We start from the raw sequence: 26,466 nt of genomic DNA, 5'->3' as shown, positions 1-26,466 counted from the left end.
GCCATAATTGGTTATAATCCTATTTTCACTTGTTCGAGTGTCTACTCAGAGGGAAGTTGGAGGTTATTCAGGACAGAAGGAGAGTTTATGACATATTTTAGAAGGATAAAAAAAAAATCTGAAATAGAATCCTCATTTGGAGTTCTCACATGAAGAGGTCATTTCTTAAATAGTTAGGTGTGTGGAAGAACAATCATACCCCACTTGTCCCGTGCCACAGGCAAATTTTTACAGATTGATCTAGTCCAAATGTTTGATCATTGGACAGTGTGTAAGAGTTAAAAGTGCCTGTTGCTAGATTCACCAATGAAAGTTGGTTATTAAGACTGTGAGATTAAAAAGAAAAGAAATAACATAGTGAGATGCGGGAAAACCTTATTTTTGTGACTCACATGAATTTTGATATGAGTGAAGACATAGAAATGGGATTATGCTTTTCATTGGAAACTTTGAAACAGCTTTCATAGCTTCACTTTTGAGAAGAGCTCTAAAAACTCCCCTTCATCAAACTGTGACTCAAGGGAGATTTTTCAGTGAAAAATTATTTCCCTCATAAACATTAGTGATTCAGATATTAACAGCAAATATTCAAATATCAGTAGCAAAACAGTTTTAGTGATTATGAGATGATAATTTGTCAAAAATATATATACTCATCTAAAACTCGCTTCAATGACCATCTGTCTCTTCCAGGTTAATGGCAATAGATATATAAAAACTCATGTGATTTTTTTTTTTTTTTCCTAAACTTTGTGTTGGCAAGTTGGGCTTTTCCATATTCATTCTGGAAGATTGATGTTTTTCTCAGATTTAATGTTCCCTAAGAGTTCCAAGTGGAAGCACTGTGTCAGCTCCTCACATAGTCGTGGTGTCACGAAGGCTCCTGAACAGCAGGGAGGAAGCAGAGAAGCCTTTGGTTAGCAGTCCCCAAGAAGGCTGTCCTGGAACAGATGCTCTTACCCCCAAGCTGCATGGCTGCCTCACCCTTACAATCCCCCAGTGTTTAAGAGTCCTATAAAAAGGGAAGCGGTTTTTCAGTCTCTTCTTGTTCTCCACCTACCATGTCAATGTTTCATCCTTGTTTCTTGGAATAGATGTTTCAGCGCATTTTGAGGGATGGGATAGAGAAAGAGGAAAGTTTTGACTGCCAAGAAAAGGTTTATTGAGGACTACAATATTTTGTATCCATAATTATTACTGGCTGATGCTAATGAACTTACGAAGTATTTAAAAATAAAAAATATATATTTTTTCATATGAAAAATACCTGTTTTTTCAGCCAAAAGACATTGCTCACTTTTGGGAACTAGGTGGAGGAACCTCCTTATTGGACTTAATCAGCATACCAATCACAAGTGATACCTTACGGTAAGTGAGCTGGCTCCAGAAACAGTTGTTAGTAAGTACTCAGGAGCGTCCGCAGGATGAATGTGGGTGGGCTTTTGGGAATCAGAATTTGAGGGGGCAGTTTTATGTTGCTGAAGGTTTACACTCCCTTTCTATGCGCTTAAAACGTAATGCTTACGAAGAGATGTTAAAAGAACCAGGGTTTGGCCTGTGCTGACAGTTGGCATTCCGACCAGTAACATAGTTTGCAAGCCTGCGAACCAACAAACAAAATATGTCAAATAACACTTGAGCGATGAATTCACTTGGCAAACCTAAATTTGAAAAGCTTAGTTCTGGGCGCCTGGGTGGCTCAGTCGTTAAGCGTCTGCCTTCGGCTCAGGTCATGATCCCAGGGTCCTGGGATCGAGTCCCCACATCGGGCTCCTTGCTCGGCAGGAAGCCTCCTTCTCCCTCTCCCACTCCCCCTGCTTGTGTTCCTGCTCTCGCTATCTCTCTCTCTGTCAAATAAATAAATAAAATCTTTAAAAAAAAAAAAAAGAAAGAAAAGCTTAGTTCTTTTGAATACCCATCCAAGTGTGAGTTAATTCAGCCCTGAGTGTTACCTTCAGCTGGATATTTAAGTCTACCTTTGAATTTAATGCTAATTAGTACCATAGAAGCTTTACCCAAGGGAACAATGAGTTAGAGGAGGGAGAAAGTCTATTCGCTGACCTTGAAGAAATAGAAACTTGAGGAAAACCTCAAACTCTTTGGTTGTGTTTCCTGACAATGACTCCCACATGTTGGCCAAATCAGACGTGGAAAATTGTGACATTTCTCACAGTGTTCCTGGGAATGCGTCTTAGCCAAGGAAAACACATTTTTACATCTGAAATATCTTACTCTTGTCAGAGTTTAACACAAACCATTGTGGCTGCCTGGACCAAATACAAACGGCTTGACAATTATTTGTTACATTTCCGCTATTAAGATCTTCAGGGTATGGAATTATTTCTGGTTAACAGAACAATTGGTTTTCCATAAGCTAGCTGGATGCTGATAATGTTGGCTTTATTTGTCCAGTGATACTTTTTCTTTTAAAGAAATTTAATTTACTGTCTTTTACTTACTACAAAAGTAGTATATTCTCGTGTAGAGATCTTGGAAAAACTCTGAAAGGTAGAAGAAAGTAAGAGCACCCATAATCACCTGAAAAATAACCCCTGTTAACATGCCAAGGGATTTCTTTCAGTGTTCTCAGTGTTTATAAATATACTTTGTACAGTTTTGGGATGTTTTCTATATATGTTTAGATCTTGGGTCTTCATTCCCTAGAAGCCCAGGGCAGCTGTGGCTTGCTTTAGGAGGGGAGGTCAGGGTTATGATGAACAGAGGAAGGGGAGCCGGAGGCCTGCATCCAAAGTAGGTTGCTGAGTGCTTAAGAAATTCATGAAAAACATTTCACTCCTAATGTAGTCGCAAATCTCAGAGTGTTTTGTGACTGGAATCAATTTGACACATAATTAATTTCCTTATGTTGGACAAAGCCCAGCAACTTGAGAAAAATAATATTGCGAAATGCTATTAGATACTGTTTATCTTGAAAATGACTGTTCATAGAATAATTATAAATGCATTGAACAGACTTTAGGTAATTTGTAATGGAGCATTTCCTGTGGTTTCATTCCCTGTTTAAAGAGGTGGTTGGGGGGCGCCTGGGTGGCTCAGTCGTTAAGCATCTGCCTTGGGCTCAGGTCATGCTCCCAGGGTCCTGGGATCGAGCCCTTCATTGGACTCCCTGCTCAGCGGGAAGCCTGCTTCTCCCTCTCCCACTCCCCCTGCTTGTGTTCCTGCTCTTCTGTCTCTCTCTGTCAAATAAAATCTTTAAAAAAAAAAAAAAAAGATAGAAATGTTGGGGTGCCTGGGTGGCTCAGTCATTAAGCGTCTGCCTTCAGCTCAGGTCATGATCCCAGGGTCCTGGAATCGAGCCCCTCATTGGGCTCCCTGCTCAGCGGGAAGCCTGCTTCTCCCTCTCCCACTCCCCCTGCTCATGTTCCTGCTCTTCTGTCTCTCTCTGTCAAATAAATGAAATCTTTAAAAAAAAAAAAAAAAAAGAAATGTTGGGGTGCCTGGGTGGCTCAGTCATTAAGCGTCTGCCTTCGGCTCAGGTCATGATCCCAGGGTCCTGGGATCGAGCCCCCACATCGGGCTCCCTGCTCCGCGGGAAGCCTGCTTCTCCCTCTCCCACTCCCTCTGCTCGTGTTCCCTCTCTCGCTGTGCCTCTCTCTGTCAAATAAATAAAATCTTTAAAAAAATATATAGGTGGTTGGGTTTTTAAAAAAAATTTTTTTTTAAGGATGAGATCGTGCCATTTGAGACAGCATGGATGGACCTAGAGGGTACTGTGCTAAGTGAAATAAGTCAGAATGAGAAAGACAAATACCATAGGATTCCACTCATAAATGGAATCTAAAAAAAAAAAAAAGAATAAAGCAGAATCAGACCCGTAAATGCAGAGAACAGACTGATGGCTGCCAGAGGGGAGGAGGTGGAGGGATGGGCTCAATGGGTGAAGGGGAGTGGGAGAGCCAGGCTTCCAGTTACGGAATGAATAAGTCACGGGGATGAAAGCCACAGCATAGGGAATATAGTCAATGATATCGTAATAGCGATGTAATGGGACAGACGGGAGCTACACCTGGGGTGAGCACAGCATCATGTGTCGAGTTGGTAAATCACTATGTTGTACACCTGAGACTAATGTGACATGGTGTGTCAACTATACTCAAATAAAAACAATTTTTTTGCTGTCATTTGCTATGAAAGTAAAAGTAACACAGGTGTGTACAGTGCAATGGAAATACAAACTTTAATCTTGGAAAAAGGTTGAATATTCTGTTTTGTTTTCACTTGAAGTCATTTTTTATTTGGAAAAATGATAAAGTTTTGGTTATATACATTTTACCACTGTAAAAAAAGTGAAACCATAGTGTTTTTTAAACATTAACCATACTAGCCCCCAGCAATAACATTAATTTCCTATTATAAACATACATATTATTTATTATTATAGTGAAGTAAAGCTGTCACGAGTTTATTAAAATGTTTAGATCTGATTAGCTCTACAATTTAATGGCATGCTAATTTTATAGAAAATCTCGACAATTACTGTCTAAAAGACTATTTTCTTTTTTTTTTTTTTTAAAGATTTTATTTATTTATTCATGAGAGACAGAGAGAGAGAGAGAGAGGCAGAGGGAGAAGCAGGCTCCCAAGGAGCAGGGAGCCCGATGCGGGACTCGATCCCAGGACCCTGGGATCATGACCTGAGCCGAAGGCAGACGCTTAACCATCTGAGCCACCCAGGCGCCCAAGACTATTTTCTGAAGTTAGACCTGTAGTATAGAATTTAGTTACTGTTTCACTTGAATTACACAAAATAGCTGGTTTTTCTCAAACTAAGCAAAATAACTGACATAATTATAAAATAACTAAATGTACTGTAATTCCTTGTTATATCTACTAGCAGAATGGTTGCCCTGTTGATCAGGGATATATTGGCCTCTGATTATGGCCCTCCATACTTACTATGACCATGTTCTGAAATACTCCTAGATTTGTTTGTTTTTTTATTTTGATAAAATGTCCTCATATTTTATCCCTTTAGCCATTTTTAAGTGTACAGGTTAGTGGCATTGTGTACCCACTGTTGTGCAGCCATCACCACCATCCATCTCCAGAATTTTGTCAGCCTCCCCAGCTGAAACTCTGTCCCCATGGAACCCTGACTCCCTGCAGCCCCCTTCCCCAGCCCTTGGCAGCCACCTTTATACGTGCTGTTTCTGTGAATCTGACTATTCTAGGGACCTCCTATTCATGAAGTCATGCAGTACTTGGCCTTTGAGTCTGGCTGCTTTCACGTCCCAGAAGGTCTTCGGGGTTCACCCATGTTGTAGCACGTGGCAGAATTTCCTTCCATTCAGATTCTGCTGGGTGTGTCTACCGCATTTTGTTGATGCACTCATCCATGGATGGGTATTTGGGTCATTCCCACCTTTCGGCTATTGTGAACAGTGCTGCTCTGAGCTCTGGTGTCTAGATACGTGTTCGAGTCCCTGATTTCAGATACTCTCGGGAGTGGACTTGCTGGATCATACGGTAATTCTCTGTTTAATTTTTTTGAGGAACCAGCATACTGTTTACCACAGTAGGAATTTCACATTTTACATTCTCACCAGCAATACTCAAGGGTTCCAATTTCTCTGTTTCCTTACCAACACTTGTTATTGGCGTTTTTGTTCGGTTTTTGTCTTATCATAGCGATCCTGATGAGTGTGAAGTGACGTCTCATTGTGGTTTTGATTCGCATTTCTGTAAGGATTAGGGATATTGGGCATCTTTTCATATGTTAATGGCCACGTGTATATCTTTGGAGAAATGTCTGTTGGAGTCCTTTACCCATTTTTCAGTGTGTTTGTTGTTGCTGAGTTTGATTTATGTTTGACTGACATGAACACCAGTACACATTCATGTGGCGATGGCAGTGGTGTGTGTGTGGTGGTCAGGGGTGCGCGTTCAGGGAGGCTCCGTGGTAGAGCAGAAAGGACCTGTGGCTCTGGACCTACACCTCTGCAATTTACTACTTACATAAACCTGCGCCTCAGACTTCTAATCCATAAGATGGACATCATAAACATCTTCTAGGAAGGGTTGTTGCAAAGATTAAATGAACGAGGTAGTCCCCTGCCTGGGGCCATCAGTACATCTGCTCTCCTTCACCTAGTTGTTGTGTTGTTGCTGTGCTCTCATTCTTTTCGCCTCCCTTCTCTGGAGGACACAGTGAACTTGGATCTAATCATCGCATTGTTGGACCCGATTGCTTGCAGATTATTTGAACTGGATTATTTTTAGTAGAAACAAAACCTTCGGTGCCACTAGTGGTTGTAACACTTAAACATCACGAGGGAGAAGTGCTGGAGTAAGTAAGGCTGGAACTTTGGGCTGTGTGTGTGTGTGTGTTTTGTCTTAGAAAAGTGCTGTGTGTTACTTGATCCTTAAGCTACAGTGTTATTCTTAGATAATAAATTTAAGTATAATAAGGTTTCAAATTTTGAGTCTTTTTTAAGAAATGTTTTTATTTTTTTAGGACATTTTCTATTGTTCTTGTTTTGGATCTTTCAAAACCTAATGACCTTTGGCCCACTATGGAAAATCTGTTGCAAGCCACAAAAAGCCATGTAGATAAAATGATAATGAAACTGGGGAAGACAAATTCTAAAGCAGCGTCTGAAATGAGACAGAAGATACGGAGTAATATGCAGAAGGACCATCCAGTGAGTTGCTGTTGGGATTATTCCTAGAATCCTTAGCCCCATACACAGTTAAAGATAACATCACAAACAACTTCCTTAGAGTTTTATGCATGATTTGAAATTCATTTGATGTAGATGAACTTGTTCACTGGAAAATTATAGCAATTTAATAAAACCTCAGTGAGAGCAAAACAAGGAAAAAGATTTCTCATGTCTTCTTGTTAGACATCCACTGTGATTGTTATGGCATATTATACCAATCAAAAGAAATAGTTTGAAGTAGTAGTTTGATATTGATTTTATAATCTCTGTAAAATGAAGATAAAAAACTGGACTGTACAAAAGTCACCTGGCAAGTAGCAGATGAAGCTACAAATTTAAGCCACGAGTAGAGTTTTCACAGTCTTATTGTCACTCTGTATTTTATGTTCATTTAGTGTCTGTCACATATTCAATATCTTTTGATCATCTGACAACTAATGAAATTATAAAGTTGGAACGATGGTAACACAAGTCTTTAAATACAACCATGAATATCATTTTCTAGAAAATCTGCACCAGTATCTTACGTTGCCCAGGCTTTATAGGAAAGTGTTTTACGTAGGGAATACCAGGATGAAACTGATAGTTTATGGTTCCCATCTGTGCAGTGTGGTTGCTATTGCAACAAAAGAGAATACCAAATAGTAAATAACAGAAACAGGCAGATGACATGTTATTTAAGAAAATAGGACAGAATATAACAAATAAATATAATTTAGGGAATTGCCATGTCTAGTTTTATACTTGAGAAATATAACTTAGTAAGTGAAAGTTAAAAATTGGGACCTTTATGTCAAGCAAACAAAGTCAACATCTATGAAAAGACTAAAATGGTATATTTTTAGAAGTAAATAGAATTTGCTGAATATATAGTACTAAATATAATAATAAAGCAATGAAATATGTTAACAGGATCGTGAATTAGTCGACCCATTTCTAATACCTCTGGTCATAATTGGAAGTAAATACGATATTTTTCAGGTAAGCTTTTCCACTTCTAGTTAAGGTGGTTGTTTATGCATAGCCAGGCTTTATGGGAGAGGAAGAAAAATAATAGTGAAATGAGAAAAATGACTCTGGGAGGGAGAGGTCAAGGAGTCACACATCTTAAAGATTTTGGAAAAGAAGACATAGTGGGGAAAGAGAAAATATGTGAAGAACAATATGTACAGTGGAGTGGGGATAAGGCAGTCAAATGGGGATAAGGCAGATTGAGAAACTGAATCTTTCACCCAGTCACTGAGGGATAGGACTGACTTCCCAACTTTCAAATTGAAGAAAGTAGAAAATTGGTTTCTTATCTTTGCTTGTCAGAGAATCCCTAGGGTATTCCACATTATAAAATGTGTGCTCACATCTAAATTCTATTGAGCTAAGTGTTTAAACAAGAAAAGATCTGATAGCTGTAGTTCTAGAAGGCTTCAGCTACTGTTCAACTCTCTATAGAAACAAATATCAAGGTCATGGAATCCTACTCCTCAGGGTATGTCCCCCCCCCCCAAAAAGAAAGAAATCATGTATTTCTACACTTAGTAATTTGCACCATCCTGCTACAGATATTTAATTTTCTCAACTTGTTTTTTCTTTTTAAAAATATATTTCTTCAGGATTTTGACTCTGAGAAGAGAAAGGTTATATGCAAGACCCTTCGATTTGTTGCACATTATTATGGAGCATCATTAATGGTTCGTACATTTCCTATCCTTTGGCTTGAGTGGACAGCACCAAATTTAGAAATATTAGCAATTTGATGCACAGTTACAAATACTAATGTTTTTACTAGTACACATAATCCCTTCCTTCCCTTTCCTGCTGCCCCAAAATCCTCTTGTTAGAGTGTTTGATAATGTATTTCTAGAACGTACTCTGCTAGATGGCAGACCATGTCTTCAGAGCAATTGCTTATATCCATAAACCCCAATCAGAATCTCAAGCAGATTCCCTGCTGAGCATGGAGCCTGACTTGGGGCTCAATCTCATGATCTTGAGATCATATCCCGAGCCAAAATCAAGAGTCAGATGCTCAACTGACTGAGCCACCCAGGCACCCCCAAGCCCCAGTCAGTCTTAAAGAGATAAACTGGTTATTAATTCATTCATTTTAATTTCCCCTTAAGAAAATTAGAATCTGTCTTCTCTTAAGAGAAAAGGGGGGGGGAAAAAACCGCTTTAACAATATGTTATTTTTTTAAACTTAGAAAAAAAAAAAAACCATTGTTGCAGTTAAAACCATGAACTTGAGAGTCCTGGTGCCTGGGTTCGAATCTCAGGACAGCCATTTACTAGATGTGTGATCTCAGACAGGCCATGTCATCTCACTCAAGCCCCAGTCTCCTCCAGGGTAAAATGGACAAAACCAGTGCCTTCTTCATAGGGTGGTTGTGAGGATAAGTGAGAGAGTAATGTGATGTGCTCACCACAGGGTCTGAAACAAAGTGTTCCTTAATCAGTGTTGCTAATAATTGTTATCCTTACCTTCCACAGCAGGAACAAAGGATAAAGGATATTCTTAAATGCAATAAAATATAAAAGTACTTTTATTTAAAAGAAATACTGTCTTCCCATTTGAATGGTTTCTTTTTCCTGGTACATGAAAGTGCTCAGAGGAAGCTGGAGACAACACGGTCTAGTCCCTGGCCTTCATGGCTACGATATTATGACTAAAAGTGATGAATATGATCTATATTTAAATTTTTTTACTTCTGAATACTCCAAATAAATTGCATTGTGTATTTTTCTAAAAATCAGTACCTTTTACATTTATACTGTATCTGCTTATATATTGAATTGACAGAGTGCTTTGGAAATACTTTTTTTTTGACTGTTTCAAAAAGACATGGGGAGTTTAAAATGAATGTATCCAGGATACAGAAGCAAAGACCATGAATCTTGTAGTTTCTTATTTTTACCACAAGATAAAGCCCCACAGTTAGTTCTGGTTACTTAGCTGGGGGAAATCTCTGTCTTTCTTTAGGAACAGATCACATTTGATGATCAGTCGGGGTCTAGTCTGGTCTTATGTGTACAAATTTTAGATCAACCCAGGCAGGTCTAGAAGGTCCTACAAGATCAGGGTCTTCTAGGGAATGGATTTGAGAAAGGCTTCATTTCAGCTTTCAGCAAGCTAGAGGGATGAGAGTTTGAGTTAGAGGAGCCCTTCTGGACCAGGAGAACCATAAAGCTTGTCTAGCTTCCCAGACCAAGAAGAGAGCAGCCAAAGTTACAAAGCCCCGTCTTTCTTTCTTTCTTTTTTTTTTTAAAGATTTTATTTATTTATTTGATAGAGAATGAGAGACAGCATGAGAGGGAGGAGGGTCAGAGGGAGAAGCAGACTCCCTGCCGAGCAGGGAGCCCGATGCGGGACTCGATCCCGGGACTCCAGGATCATGACCTGAGCCGAAGGCAGTCGCTTAACCAACTGAGCCACCCAGGCGCCCCCAAAGCCCCATCTTTCTGTTTCACCTCCAGTCTTCCCCTACCCCCCATTCAAGAGAGACAGTTCGGGGCTGCTTGACAAGATTGATGGATACTCAACAGTTTTTTAGCCCGTTAGTTGGTCCTTTCTAATTCAGTCAAGAAAATGGATTCACTATTATGAGCAATCTAATAAAGTTAATAAAAATAAGAATAGAAGAACTGATAGGGACGCCTGGGTGGCTCAGTCAGTTAAGTGTCTACCTTGAGCTCAGGTCATGATCCCAGGGTCCTGAGATCGAACTCCACGTTGGGCTCTCTGCTCAGTGGGGAGCCTGTGGCTCCCCCTGCTTGTGCTCTGTCAAATAAAATCTTAAACAAAAAAAAAAAAGAAAAACATTGATACGCAGGACCAGATTCAGTGGAGAGCTGCCAGGATGGTATGAGACTTAAAAATGTGATACATGAGGAGGAGTATAAAATTATGTTCTATCATCTAGAATGTGATAATGCTCTTTAAATATTCAGAGGATTGTTCCATGGAAAAAGGATCAGGTATTAGATATTCTTTGCTCTCTTAGAGTCAAGAACAGGGAATCAGTAGAGCAGAGTTTAGCTCAAAATAAGAAATAACTTTCTAATACTACCATTATCTGAAAATGGAATGAGTTGCTTTGGGAGATAATGAGTTCCCACTGAGTTTATCCAAGCAGAAGCTCTACAGCTATTCGTGGAGGATGTTTCAAGGCAGTTGATGCAACAGATGAGGGGGTTGAGTCAGAAAATTTCTCATGTCCTCCCAGCCCTTCTATAAAATACATTTGTGATGAGGTATTTTCCTTTCCACATAGGGAACATAAATAGTAGTAATAAAGTGTTTTAAAAATTCATTTAGTTTTTTTATATTTTTAAACTTCTTCAAAAGAAGTTTTAAAAATGTTTCAATTTTGAAAAGCCAGTGTATTAAATTTTATATATTTACAAGAGTAAACACTTTGGGAACCTGTCCTTAATCCAGAATGAATCTTATCCTGAAAATTGATTTCTTTGCCTTATAAAATTACTTTTCATTTTGGTTCAAGGTTGTTTTTCCCACTTTTATACATCTTAGCCATTCTGATTTGGCTGAGAAACTTTTGGTATTTCCAAAAATCAAATCTAGTCTTAAAAGATTTGTAGGGTAATCACATGTCCTGATGTTCACCTGAGGTCGTACCCACCCCCTTTCATTCCCTGAAGTCTGGTTATGGTCACCCTCGTTACATACCACCACTGAGAATGTTTAGTAGCTTACTTTGCAAGCTCAAGGGCAATTCTGAAGAGAAGTTAAAAGATCTTTTTAATGAGTATCAGTATTGTTGGATTAGTCTGTAGCTTCCCTGCTGGCTTTTTGGAAGGCAGTAATATGCCCATGGATGGAAAAGTTATTTATGATGTATACCTCCTATTTTCTACCAGCCAGACTGCTTTTGGGAAATAATTATGTTCCATATGTGGGAGTAGCTGAAGTGATTAGTGCATACACACATGTCCCTTTAATATCGTGCACTCAATGTTAAGTTTGAAGAATGAGTTAAAACAAATTTATTGAGATTATTTTCCTTTATTCAGGTTTCTGTCTGCTCAGAATAAATAATCTATGGGCAAATAAATAATAATTCTGTCTGCAGTTTGTTCAAAAGTTCAAAAAGTTCAAAGCCATATTTATTTTACCTGTTTCTGTGATTTAAAAGCAGAGCATATAACTTATTCTGATCTTATTTTTTTAGTTTACCAGTAAATCAGAAGCTCTATTACTAAAAATACGTGGAGTTATCAACCAGTTAGCATTTGGTATTGACAAAAGGTACTGATAAACTATCTTTTTTTTTTTTGCCAATAATAATCTCATCTGATTATTGTTCTCATATAATTATTGTTTCTTCATAAGAAAGTGCCCCCAAATGGTTATTCTTAGGGAAATAGTTTCATATTATTTCCTATTTCTTGTATTGTTTAAATATTTCTCAGATTTTATAACTAAAATGTTATGTAACACTTAGTCTGAGACTAGAATAAAATAATGATACTATTACAGCTATTTCACTGATTTCTTTGACTTCTCTCATGTTAGTAGCTTTCCCTGTATTATCATTTTCTTATATTGATTAGAAATTGAATTGATCATTGTAGTATGTATATTTTTCTTAACCTTGCTACTTTTCCTGGTTTTCATTTAAAGTAATTTGGGTCTGTCACTTTTTTTCCCTATAAAACTTTATTAAAATATGCCAGACTTTAATTTTTGAAAAAGCTTAGATAGATATTCACTCATTCATTTGGGGACAGTGCTCTCTCACCAGTGGCTAGATGTAAAACTTGGCTCTTGTATTTACAGTAGAGCATGGCAGGATATTCGATTGCTAAACTAAATTAGATTCTTTTTTCTTCTTATCCATGTAGCAAATCAATATGTGTGGATCAGAATAAACCACTGTTTATCACAGCAGGATTGGATTCTTTAAGTCAAATAGGTTGGTGAACTTATTAAGATTGTTCAGTCTTTTTTTAATTGCTTATTGATTTCATCCTACCCCATGTTCACTTCATCTCCAACATAACACCATTTCTGATTTCATTATCATTGCTGTTATTTCTTTTTAAAGATTTTATTTATTTGACAGAGAGAGACACAGCGAGAGAGAGAACACAAGCAGGGGGAGTGGGAGAGGGAGAAGCAGGCTTCCCGCAGAGCAGGGGGCCCGACGTGGGGCTCGATCCCAGGACTCTGGGATCACGACCTGAGCCGAAGGCAGACGCTTAACGACTGAGCCACCCAGGCGCCCCCATTGCTGTTATTTCTTATGTATTTATTTGTATACACAGTATTGATGCAACCTGCATCACATTGACATATTTGTGATGGAAGGGGTGTTGCCACATAAGAGACGGATTTCAGATCTCTATTTCACTAAAAAATTTTGCACGTATTTCCTTTCCCTCACTGATTTCCAGGTACGTTTAAATTTTAGCTTGTTGGGTTTAGAAGAAAACCAGAAGCACAGAGTGGTCAGGAAAGTGAAAGCTATATATTATGGGCAGTGATGAAAAACACGAGATTCAAGTGATGGAATAAACCAAAAAAGAACAGTTGTACTAATTATGTATGCTTTAATTCTTCATTATGAAAATAGTTTGCTTCAGATAATGGGATGTATTTCCTAAACTTACAGACTTTCAGGCTCATGAAGCAAAAAGAATTTTAAGGGTTTATATAATCAAGCTCCTTATCTTTCCACAGAAACTACTTTCATTGTGGAGTTTTGGGGCCTAGCAACTCTTTCTACTCGGGGACTGACATAGTTTGGTTTTAACGCTCTAGTAGATAGTAGTTTTCTTTTTTATTTCCCGTCCATCATTACTCTTACATGCTAAAGTTGACTGGACTTCAAATGTAGATCTTTGTAATGAGATTACAGATTGAATTGGAATGAAAAGAATAGAGGTGGTTAATGAGTGATCACAAAGACTGGTTTTTATAATTAACACCGACTTAATTTCATTAGCTATGAGAATCACTGTGTGTACTGATAGATAATGCCCCTGTAAGTAGTTGGAGGTCAAAAAAGGAATGAGAATTACTGAATTTAAAAATCATGGAGCTTAGACCTCATCAAAATTAAAAACTTTTGCTCTTGTAAGTCCATTTGAAAAGGATAAAAAGACATACTACATGCTGGGAGAAAATATTTTCAACTGCATCTCTGACAAAGGACTATTATTATCTAGAATATATAAAGAACTTAACAGTAAAAACAAAATCCTATTAGAAAATAGGCAAAAGACATGAGCAGACATTTCACCAAAGAGGATATACAAATGGAAAAATAAGCATATGAAAAGATGTTTAATATCTTTAATCATTAGGGAAATGCAAATGGAAACCACAGTGAGCTCATCAGAATAGCTAACCAAAAAAAAGTGACAACACCAAATGCTGGCAAGAATATGGAGAAACTGGATACTCCTACATTGCTGGTAGGAATGTAAAATGATACAGCCACTCTGGAACACAGTTTGACAGCTTTTTATAAAACTAAACATGTACTACCATATGACCTAGAAATTGCATTATTGGGCATTTATCTCAGAGAAATTAAAACTTACGTTCACATAAAAGCCTGTACACAAATGTTTGTGGTAGCTTCATTTGTAATAGCCCCAAACTAGAAACAACCAGATGTTGTTTAAAACTCTGTACTATGGTGTGGTATATCCATACCATAGACTACTACTCAGCAATAAAACGGAACAAACTATTGATAACACACAGTAACTTGGATGGATCACCAGGGAATTATACTGAGTGAAAAAAAAGCCAATCGGAAAAGGTTATATACACTACGATTCTATTTATGTAAAATTTTTGTGATGAAAAAATTTCAGAAGTGGAGGAAAGATTAATGGTTATCAGAGGTTAGGGACAGGACTGTACGTGGGGAAGTAGGAGAAGAGATTGGGAAGAGGTGGTGTGGGTATAAAAGGGCAAGGCAAGGGATCCTTGAGACAACGGCACTGTGCAGTATCTTGACTGTAGTATGCAGTATCTTGATGGTGGATACATTTACCTACAAAGATGATAAAATTGTATGGAACTTAATACACACAAACGAGGACAAGTAAAAAACTTGGGAGAGCTGAGTAAGATTGGTGGATTGCATCACTGTCTTTCCCACCAGAGTGATAAGGAGGTCCTGAAAGATCAACATTGTAAATGCTAGAATAGGAAGAATGAGAAATCTCAGATTATAGACAATTGCCAGGACGTGGCAGCATTTTTTCAAATTAATTTTCAAATTAAAGTACACAATCAGTACATAAAGACATTCTCATTATAAAGTGTTAAAATAGGACATATAAGACTTCCAGACTATTTTCTATACATGTGAATGCGATATAGAAAAAACTACTTGTTTGAACATAATTGTATCATTCTATAGCTATTGTTTTGAAAGTTTCCCTTTCTACTCAGTACGTCCTAGCGGTTTTTCCGTATTAACGCTGCAGCTAGGTCTGTTTGGTATTTTGACTGCTGTAGGGTTACAGAGCATGGCTGTGCATAGTAATTTAGTTCACTATACCTTACTGATGGACAGTTTAGTTCTGGCCAATTTTTCACTAATACAAATGAAATGATGCTGCAGTATGAAATCATTAATACCTGTGTGCAGGTGTTTCTAGATTAAACACCAAAAACTGGGGTTTCTGGGTAATAGCATATAACCTTTTTCCATATTTGCATGGCAGTTAGTAGTGCCAAATTACCCTCTGAATTAGTTGTCCCAATTTGCACTCTAGTGAGTAGCACATAAGAGTGTTTCCTTATAAAATCATAAACACATGAGAATATCAAACCTGCTATTTTCACCGGGTGGCAACGTAAGTATGGGGAAAGAGTATCACAATTGACTCATTACTCTGTCTCCTCTTCCTCTGGTGCTAGAATCTGTGGCCTTGCTACACTGGGTTGGGGTAAATTTTAAGAGTGGCTATATTAGGGAGAAGGGAAATGAATGATCTAGGATTTGTATTTTTCTAAGTGTCATCTATTTTATTGAGGCAGTTTGTCAAGTTTTAATCAGTGCAGTCATTTGGTGTACAATTTCCAATTTTAGGATCTCCTCCTGTTCCTGATAATGACATTGGAAAGCTTCATGCCCATTCACCAATGGAGTTGTGGAAAAAAGTGTATGAAAGGGTCTTTCCACCAAAGGTAAAGATTTCTAATTCTTTTAAAGCAAGAATTTTTTGCATTATTCAGCAGTTATTAGGAAATGTTCCAACGAGCCTATTAGGATTACTTTGTTTTCTCCTCTCGCATGCTCAAAAATTGTGTGCCAAAAATCTATTGTACACAAGGCACTGTGGGTTTTAAAAGTTGAGCAAGAGACAGCTCTTCAAATTCAGCTCCCCAAATTCAGCTCCCAGGCTGCTGGCGAAGTAGGAGACAGCAGCTGGACAGAGAGGGAGGGAGAGGGCCTGGTGGAATCTGAAATGGGCCTCAGCGGTGATGATAAAACCTCAAAAGACCATAGTCAGTCTGGCTGAGGCAGATGATAGTTGTTGACAGTTTGGGGGTATGGGCATGAAATGACTTGAAGAACTGTAATTTCAGAGTATCAACATGCTAAAAGATATCAAGGACCCTGCAAGAGACCCTCAGTATGCTGAAAGTGAAGTTGATGAAATGAGAATTCAGAAGGATCAGGTAGTATCCTAAACATTTATTTTATCTCATCTTGAATTTTATCACAAAATACCTGTAGAATTCCATAGATTTTTCTCAATGTATTTAATTTTTTTTTTTACTTTCAAAATTATTGAAGGGGCGCCTGGCTGGCTCGGTTGGTAGAATGTGCAACTCTTGATGTTTGGGGTCATGAGTTAGAGCCCCACGCTGGGTGTAGAGATTACTTAAAAATAAAATCTTAAAAAAAAAACTGAAATAATACATCTTTACTATATAAAAAAAAATTCTGATGTGCATGAAGAAGGAATTTAAATCATTCCACCACCCAGAGATGACATAATGTTCACATATCCTCTTTGCGTTTTCCAGTTAACTTTATGTTGAAGATGGGTAGTGATTCTTACCTTGCTGCTGGGGAGACCATTTCACAATATTCTTTTGTCTGTGGGATTATTTAAATGTTTTTGGTTTTTGTTAGAATATTCAGACATGGGCGCCTGGGTGGCTCAGTTGGTTAAGCGACTGCCTTCGGCTCAGGTCATGATCCTGGAGTCCCGGGATCGAGTCCCGCGTCAGGCTCCCTGCTCGGCAGGGAGTCTGCTTCTCCCTCTGACCCTCCTCCCTCTCATGCTCTCTTTCATTCTCTCTCTCTCAAATAAATAAATAAAATCTTTAAAAAAAAAAAAGAATATTCAGACATACTTAAACTCTTCTTGTACCAGAAAAATTCAGGACTACCCAGTCTGAAAGCGTGCAAACACAGGATCTCTCAGGAAAATGGTTAAAAATGGAGACTGTGTTCCACATATGCCCAGCTAGCGCCATTTGCGATAGAAAAGTCTGATGTAAGAATGCAAAAGCTGGCAAATTCATCATGACCCGATACTTAAAATTTTCCTGGATCTCTAAAACGAGACATTGTGCAGAACCCAAATTTACAGCAAGCACTGTAAATTGAGTGCCCCGACAGCCTCTTGGGTGGGGTTTGTAGAGCTGTCACGTGGGCCGTCACACTGTTGCGAGGGTAAGCCGAACACAGCCATCCACGGGAGCAGGGACTAGGGTATTTTTCTCAGCACTAGCCTTTCACCTTCAGGGGCCCTAGAATAAGAAAACAAAATGTCCTATTTAAACATAGTCCAGAAGACTTTTGAAAACTATGTCATGAATATTTAGAGGGTTTTGTTGCTGTAACAAAGTGAGAGGCGTGTTGTAGAAATAGATGGCCTCACATAACCTTTACTATGTGTGCAGCTTAGCTAAAGATTAGTTGGAAGCCATCCCTGAATTAATATTTACCGAGGAGTCAATGACTAACTGCCATTGTTTGATAAGAGTATCTTTATATTGCATAGTGACCCCTTTTATTACACTTATATACACAGGTATTATGAAAGGGCTGGGGTATTTTTCAGCATCGTGACTTTTCACATTCAAATCCATCTTCCATTACTGACCTAAAACTGTAGGAATTTGGAGTGGAACTGGAAAGCAACCCCACAATACCTCCCATTCTTCACTATTAACTATTAACACAGCCTATGAAAGAATTCATCTGCATTACGTGAAAATCTAGCCAGTTGTCTATAGCTCTTCACATTACCTGTTTTTTTAGATTATTTATTTGTTTATTTATTTGAGAGACTGAGTGAGTGAGCAGGGGTAGAGGAAGAGGGAGAAACAGACTCCCCACTGAGCAGGGAGCCCGACACGGGGCTGGGGTCCTGGGATCATGACTTGAGCTGAAGGCAGCCTCTTAACCAACTGAGCCACCCAGGTGCCCCTCTTTTTGATCTTTTAATATCATTATTGCCACATAACACATTTCCATAATTACATAAAAGTGTGTCCTTACTTAAAAACAATCTGTAAATGCTTAGAGAAGCCCATACTGTGTGCCATTTGTCTGCATACCTTTAACCCAGATACTTCTGATTCTGGTGCTTCTTGGGAGGACAGATGACGTCCTGTTTCATTAAAATATAATACAGTTGCATTATGAGTGGAGGGCTGGCCCTGAGTCCGTCTGAGACCACATGTGATCCCCCCCTCTTGATTCCCTCCCCATCTTCAAGCCCCATTATTAGTGGCTTAAATAATCATCAGGGAAAAAAAACAAAAAGTTTGGGGCTTTTAAGCTTTGGCAGTGAAATTAGAGCATGTCACTTCTAAGGTGAAGAGGCTCACTCGTGAGTTCCATTCAGTTCCTCCAACTCTGGAGCCATTGAAAAGGCTCAGGTCATATAGAATCACTAGGCAAGAAGGACGTGTCCATCCCTGGGCCCCAGAAGAACTGCATTTGAACCACATTTCTATTCAGTAATTCTGCTGGTGCCATGGAGGCACCAAGCCCCCCAAAATTCTGTAATACCTATTTTAAGTCCTTGGTAGTAAAATGTGTCATTTATGATAGTTGTCCAGACTCCTTGCTCCCCGTCTCCACAGCTGCATGTAGATCCTCACAGGGGACTGAAATCAGTCCTCACATGTTTAAGGATCAGCCTTTAAGGCCCCTTTCACCTTTCCTGAAGACTGTCTTTGCTTAATTAGCTCTCTTTTCTCCACTCAGTTCTTTCTTTTGCCAGACTTCACATGGACACCAGAAAATACTTCCTCATAGAGTATCCTGGTTATCTGCAGAATGTGTGAGGTTGACTACTTCTTTGCCGATTCGGATGCCTTTTATTTCTTTTTGTTCTCTGATTGCTGAGGCTAGGACTTCTAGGACTATGTTGAACAGCAGTGGCGAGACTGGACATCCCTGACATATTCCTGACCTTAGGGGAAAAGCTCTCACTTTTTCCCCATTGAGAAGGATATTCGCTGTGGGCTTTTTGTAGATGGCTTTTATGATGTTGAGGTTATGTACCCTCTATCCCTACACTGTGGAGAGTTTTAATCCAGAAAGGATGCTGTACTTTGTCAAATGCTTTTTCTGCATCTATTGAGAGGATCATACGGTTGTTGTCCTTTCTTTTACTTATGTAGTGTATCACATTGATTTGCAGATGTTGAACCACCCTTGCAGCCCAGGAATAAATCCCACTTGGACGTGGTGAATAACCCTTTTAATGTACTGTTGGATCCTACTGGCTAGTATCTTGGTGAGAATTTTTCCATCCATGTTCATCAGGGATATTAGTCTGTAATTCTCCTTTTTAGTGGGGTCTTTGGTTTGGGATCAAGGTAATGCTGGCCTCATAGAAAGAGTTTGGAAGTTTTCCTTACATTTCGATTTTTTGAAACAGCTTCAGAAGAATAGGTATGAATTCTTCTTTAAATGTTTGGTAGAATAATTCCCCTGGGAAGCCACATGGCCCTGGACTCTTGTTTGCTGGGAGATTTTTGATTACTGCTTCAATTTTTCTGTTTCTTCCTGGTTCAGTTTTGGTAGTTTTTGTCTATAGGAATTCATCCATTTTTTCCAGATTGCTTAGTTTGTTGGCATATAGTTGCTCATAATATGTTCTTATAATTGTTTGTATTTCTTTGGTGTTGGTTGTGATCTCTCCTCTTTCATTCATGATTTTATTTGGGTCCTTTATTCTTTTTGATAAGTCTGGCCAGGGTTTTTTCAGTCTTATTAGTTCTTTCAAAAAACTAGCTCTTAGTTTCGTTGATCTATTCTACCATTCTTTTGGTTTCTATTTCATTGATTTCTGCTCTACTCTTTATACTCCATGTGGAAAACCCGAAAGACTCCACCCCAAAATTGCTAGAACTCATACAGGAATTCAGCAAAGTGGCAGGATATAAAATCAATGCACAGAAATCAGTTGGGTCTATACACCAGCAGTGAGACAGAAGAAAGAGAAATTAAGGAGTTGATCCCAAAGAGGCAAAGGATCTGTACTCAGGAAACTATAGAACACTCATGAAAGAAATTGAGGAAGACACAAAGAAATGGAAAACGTTCCATGCTCATGAATTGGAAGAACAAATATTGTGAAAACGTCTATGCTACTTAGAGCAATCTACACATTCAGTGAAGTCCCTATCAAAAAAAATACCATAAACTTTTTTTCACAGAACTGAAATAATCCTAAAATTTGTATGGAACCAGAAAAGGCCCCGAATAGCCAGAGGAATGTTGAAAAAGAAAAGCAAAGCTGGTGGCATCACAATTCCGGACTTCAAGCTCTATTACAAAGCTGTCATCATCAAGACAGTGTGGTACTGGCACAAAAAACAGACGCAGAGATCAATGGAACAGAATAGAGAGCCCAGAAATGGACCCTCAATTCTATGGTCAACTAATCTTTGACAAAGCAGGAAAGAATATCCAATGGAAAAAAAGACAGTCTCTTCAACAAATGGTGTTGGGAAAATTGGACAGCCACATGCAGAAGAATGAAACTGGACCATTTCCTTACACCATACACAAAAATAGACTTAAAATGAGTGAAAGACCTAAATGTGAGACAGGGATCCATCAAAATCCTAGAGGAGAACAGAGGCAGCAACCTCTTCCACCTCGGCCCCATCAACTTCTTCCTAGACACATCTCCAAAGGCAAGGGAAGCAAGGGCAAAAATGAACTATTGGGACTTCATCAAGATAAAAAGCTTTTGCACAGCAAAGGAAACAGTCAACAAAACCAAAAGACAACCAACAGAATGGGAGAAGATACTTGCAAATGACATATCAGATAAAGGGCTAGTATCCAAAATCTATAAAGAATTTATCAAACTCAACACCCAAAGAACAATTCAAGAAATGGGCAGAAGACATGAAAAACATTTCTGCAAAGAAGACATCCAGATGGCCAACAGACACATGAAAAAGTGCTCAACATCGCTCGACATCAGGGAACTACAAATCAAAACCTCAATGAGTTACCACCTCACACCAGTTAGAATGGCTAAAATTAACAAGTCAGGAAACGACAGATGTTGGTGAGGATGTGGAGAAAGGGGAATCCTTCTACACTGTTGGTGGGAATGCAAGCTGGTGCAGCCACTCTGGAAAACAGTATGAGGTTCCTCAAAAAGTTGAAAATAGAGCTATCCTATGACCCAGCAATTGCTCTACTGGGTATTTACCCCAAAGATACAAATGTAGTGATCCAAAGGGGCATGTGCACCCCAATGTTTATAGCAGCAATGTCACGATAGCCAAACTATGGAAAGAGCCTAGATGTCCATCAACAGATGAATGGATAAAGAAGATGTGGTATATATATATAATGGAATATTATGCAGCCATCAAAAATTGAAATCTTGCCATTTGCAACAACATGGATGGAACTGGAGGATGTTATGCTAAGCGAAATCTGTCAATCAGAGAAAGACAATTATCATATGATCTCACTGATATGTGGAATTTAAGAAACAAGGCAGGGGATCATAGGGGGAGAGAGGAAAAAAATGAAACAAGATGAAACCAGAGAGGGAGACAAACCATAAGAGACTCTTAATCATAGGAAACAAACTGAGGTTTGCTGGAGGGGAGAGGGGTGGAGGGATGGGGTACTGGATGATGGACGCTGGGGAAGGTATGTGTTATAATGAGCACTGGGTATTACATAAGACTGATGAATCACAGACCTGTACCCTTGAAACAAATAATACATTATATGTTAATTAATTGAATTTAAATGAAAAAAAATACTGCCTCAGTTTTTGCTAACTTTTAAAAGCCCTCTAGTTTTTTTTTAATGATTCTCTTTTTAAAAAAATTCCAGTGTAGTTCACATACAGTGTTGTATTAGTTTCAGGTGTACAATATAGCAATTCACCAATTCTCTACATTACTCAGTGCTCATCATGATAAGTGTACTCTTAATCCCCATCACCCGTTTTACCCATCCTCCCACCCACCTCCCCTCTGATAACTCTCTGTTTTCCTCTAAAGTTGAATCTGGTTTTTTTCTTTTTTCCTTTCCTCATTTGTTTCTTAAATTACACATATGAGTGAAATCATATGGTAACTGTCTCTGACTTATTTCACTTAACACCCTATAAATTCATTCATGTTGTTGCAAAAGGCAAGGAGTCAAAATAATATGATTTAATTCTCTAAAGGAAGAGCAAGTAAGAGGAATTTTTTTTCTTTTTTTAAACATTTATTTGACAGAGCACAAGCAGAGGGAGAAGCTTTTTTTATGGCTTTTTTCTTTTTTATGGCTGAGTAATATTCCATTGTGTGTGTATACCACATCTTTTTTTATCCCTTCATCTATCAGTGGACACTTAGGTTGCTCCCAAAATTTAAAAAGCCCTCTAGGTTTAAAGCATTCCTGATTTTAAGGGGACATACGTATAGAAAGCACTTAGTGAACCCTTCTACCTCTTTTCTGTATTTTTATTGCCAAAGAAAGAAAGAAAAAAAAAAAACCAAGGAAAAGGTTTGAGTAAACAATATTTTTAAGCTCTTCTTCGCCAGCCACACATACCTATTTTGAATTTGTTTTCAGAAATCAACTTGTCTATAATCCCTGAACCTATAATTTAAACACATAACACACACTGATTTACATGCTTAGGGAAAAATGTTCTTACCGTCCTTTATCGAAGATGCTGTTTCAAGTGTTTTAAGACTGTGGTCCACTTACGATTGAAAACTTCAGAAGTTATTAAGAGGCAAGGTGGAAACCTTTCTTAGTTTTGCATTCACTTTTAAAATGGCTCTCTAAAGCAACCATGAAGAATTACAGTGTAAAGAAAATTCTCTTGGGATGCCTGGTTTGGCTCAGTCGGTTAAGCATCTGCCTTTGGCTTGGGTCGTGATCCCAGGGTCCTGGGATTGAGTCCTGCATCAGGATCCTTGCTCCGCGGGGAGCCTGCTTCTCCCTCTGCTTGTGCTCTGTCAAATAAATGTTTAAAAAAAGAAGAAAAATTCCTCTTACTTGCTCTTCCTTTAGAGAATTAAATCATATTATTTTGACTTCCCATGACAGGAGTATTGAAGGTTTAGTGGTCGTGGTGAGTTCGGTATCACATCACTCATCACTCATTCTTTGTGACATGGCCTGTGTGACCAGCCCTGTTCTTCTCTGTTTGCTCTCTGCAGAAGGGAGATAGATATCTTTAGCAAAGACTCTCAAAGCAATGTCCTCACCCTTATCATCGGTAAAAATAATACAGTTCTTCCAATTAAAAGCAAGATAACTACTGTTTATTCCTTATGACTTAATAGTCTTTGAAACCCTATATGGTAGATGACTGGTGAACTCAATTAACTTCATTTTAAGAAAATAAACCAATCTGCAAAGACTACTTTGGAGTTATTATATAAAAACTCTTCCAAAGTCTGTCTTCAGTTTTAAAACTTTGAACATTTAAACTTAAGTAACTTGAGTATAGGTATAAAAGAGACAATCCACAATTTTTCTGAAAATGAGAATGGAATTTTCTTTTCATGGCAACTATGAACTTCAGTTATGTTAGCCAAAGAACAGTGATTGCCTTATCTTGCAGAGTAAACCACTTTCTGCTTATCTGAAATAATATACTTTGTACAGTTATTGAGACACTGAACAACATGTAAGAAGCCAGGAGGTAATCCCCTTTGATAATGCCTTTGCATATGAATCATCTCGTGCAGGGTTTCCACCCATATTAGAATTTTATGAATTGTAAAAGTAATATATACTCATTATGAAAAACAACCCTCAAAAGATATAGAAGTCTAGGGGCGCCTGGGTGGCTCAGTTGGTTAAGCGACTGCCTTCGGCTCAGGTCATGATCCTGGAGTCCCGGGATCGAGTCCTGCATCAGGCTCCCTGCTCAGCGGGGAGTCTGCTTCTCCCTCTGACACTCCCCCCTCTCATGCTCTCTATCTCATTCTCTCTCTCAAACAAATAAATAAAATCTTTAAAAAAAAAAAAAGATATAGAAGTCTATAAAACAAAGTGGAGGCATCCCGTCCTCGCTCCAACCTTTTTCTTCTTGTGGCACATATACCACTATTTTTGCTGGCTGCCCATGAAGCCCTTGTGAACGAGCGCTGATGTTAATAACGTCCTTACTGAGAGACAGCCAAGTTGTTTCCAGTCCTGCCCCAGGATACACAGTGAATATCCTTCTATTTATATCCTTGCGCTCTTCTCTCTTATTCTATGAGACACATTTTGAAAGGCACAGTCACTGGGTCAAAAGAATATATACATTTTAAGTATTGATAGTTTGACAACTTCAACTCAGTTTTGGCAAGAGTTGAACAGGAAACAAAAATATCACTTTTAAATAAAGTATGACAATGTATTTTAAGAGGTAAAAGAATTTGTACGTATATGTATTATATAATTTCATCTTTAATAAGTGCATTTCTAAGTGTTATTTAGGCTACACAGAAACTCTGAAGACTCTACATTTCTAGAAAATAAATCCTAATTATAAGAATTTACAGAGTAATTGTCAAGAAATTTTGAGGATGGTAATACCATAAAGGATGTACTGTCATACCTAAGAAGTGCTAAGGCAGTTTTAAGGTGCCTAGTTTAATTTTTAAGTTTTTTTCTTAAGTAACACATATTTTTGTTTTAGGAACTGGAACAATACAAAAGAAGTTCTTCCAAGTCTTGGAAACAAATTGAGTTTGATTCTTGAAACTATTTCAACTATAGTGTATTTATTTCTTCTTTCCCAAATACAAGTAAGTTTATTTTATTAATTAGCTATAATGGTAATAAGTGAAAGAAGCTAAGATGTGTAATTTGTTGAAGGAAAAGGGGCATTTGTTGTATTAGTGCAACTCTCTGGATACTTTTAAGTCTTTTAAAAGGGAAAAAAGTTGTGAGATTACATGCAGTATTTTTTAAAATAAAAAGAATACTCTACCTTTCTCTAGTAAGTTTAACTAGTGTATACTCAGTTCAGCATTTAAAAGTTTCTGCTTATATCATTTCAGGACTATGAAAGCAAGAGCCTCTAGTAACAGTTACCAGTGTGAGTTTAAGCATTTATATTAGACAAATTCCTTCTCGAAGGAGTTCTTGGGTGGGTCACTTTCACAGGTACCATTATTGACTCTCAAACACAGGCACAAGCACCTGAAGAACCTATTTAAAGTGCACATTCCTGGGGCGCCTGGGTGGCTCAGTCCTCAAGCGTCTGCCTTCGGCTCAGGTCATGATCCCAGGGTCCTGGGATCGAGCCCCACATCAGGCTCCCTGCTCTGTGGGGAGCCTGCTTCTCCCTCTCCCTCTGCTGCTCCCCCTACTTGTGCTCTCTCTGTCAAATAAAATCTTTAAAAAAAAAAGAATGTGGGACATAATTTCAGGGAAAAAAAAAGACTTCATAAACTACTTGCAGTCCATGTGAGTCCAGCACTCTTGACAACAGGAGTTTCAGCATGTTTCCAAAGACCCTCAGTCTTAGGTGCAGACAGGCACCCTGCCCAAGTGCCGTGGAGAAAGTGCTCCTTTTAAATTAATATTGAACTTTATAATCTCAGAAACATCCACTGACTGGGGAAGAAACAGCCTATTCCACAGTAGTAACAGAAATTTCTGTTATATAATTTGATTGTCTTACACATCACTGTCCATTTTTTGACTTGAGACAGACTGTCACATGTTGAAAGTCATTGTTTTTCTAAGATGGTATCACTAACATTTAATAGCTTGAAGTCACGTGCTATGTCAATTTTCCAAATGTTTCCGAGCTAGAATGAAATTCATCTGCATATGAATAGTAGAAATGTTTCCACTTACAGTGCATACCCATATCTTTAGTAAGTTGAAATCAGCGATTTCAAAAGAGGTTCCTGTGGGACTCTCTTTGAACTGCTTTAATAGATTATCATCTGCAGAACTGTCTATAACTGATGTGACATATATAATCTGTAAGGCATTATGTAACTATTACACCATAATCATCAGTGTCAGAGACCTTTTATAAAAATTGACAATACTATTCTGGTAATTTGCCAATGTCTCCAGATCCTTAAATACAGTTCTAAGAAATAGAATTTTACTGTGGTTTCCTTAATGAAATGATCTTTTCTGCTATGAGACATTTCAAACGCTATAATTTATCATTCTTTACAAGTTAGGTCACAGCAACTGAACAATTTCATGTACTAAGATGTTCTCCCTCAGAGTTACCATGGTAACATTGAGACAGGGTCTTTTCAGACTTGTACGTGAATTACCTGAATATCAGTCAGAAAGATAATCAGTCATTTAGTATAGAACCC

General features: G+C 38.3%; 1 protein-coding gene across 1 annotated transcript in view; it reads left to right on the top strand.

Moving 5' to 3' along the window:
* DYNC2LI1 (dynein cytoplasmic 2 light intermediate chain 1) overlaps positions 1-25,214 on the top strand; it is a 41,393-nt gene extending 16,179 nt beyond the window's left edge. The window contains exons 5-13 of the mRNA XM_021701184.2: positions 1,280-1,368; positions 6,476-6,662; positions 7,596-7,664; positions 8,291-8,368; positions 11,867-11,943; positions 12,540-12,610; positions 15,752-15,849; positions 16,252-16,344; positions 24,813-25,214. Of these exons, the coding sequence (XP_021556859.1) occupies positions 1,280-1,368; positions 6,476-6,662; positions 7,596-7,664; positions 8,291-8,368; positions 11,867-11,943; positions 12,540-12,610; positions 15,752-15,849; positions 16,252-16,344; positions 24,813-24,875 (825 nt within the window). The 3' untranslated portion in view covers positions 24,876-25,214. The remainder of the gene's footprint in view (positions 1-1,279; positions 1,369-6,475; positions 6,663-7,595; positions 7,665-8,290; positions 8,369-11,866; positions 11,944-12,539; positions 12,611-15,751; positions 15,850-16,251; positions 16,345-24,812) is intronic.
* Positions 25,215-26,466: the final 1,252 nt, after the last annotated feature.

This window comes from Neomonachus schauinslandi, chromosome 10 (genome assembly GCF_002201575.2).
Source record: "Neomonachus schauinslandi chromosome 10, ASM220157v2, whole genome shotgun sequence".
Lineage (NCBI taxonomy): Eukaryota > Metazoa > Chordata > Mammalia > Carnivora > Phocidae > Neomonachus > Neomonachus schauinslandi.
The sequence above is the reverse complement of the archived record's forward strand: the minus strand, read 5'-3'. Positions and strand labels throughout refer to the sequence as shown.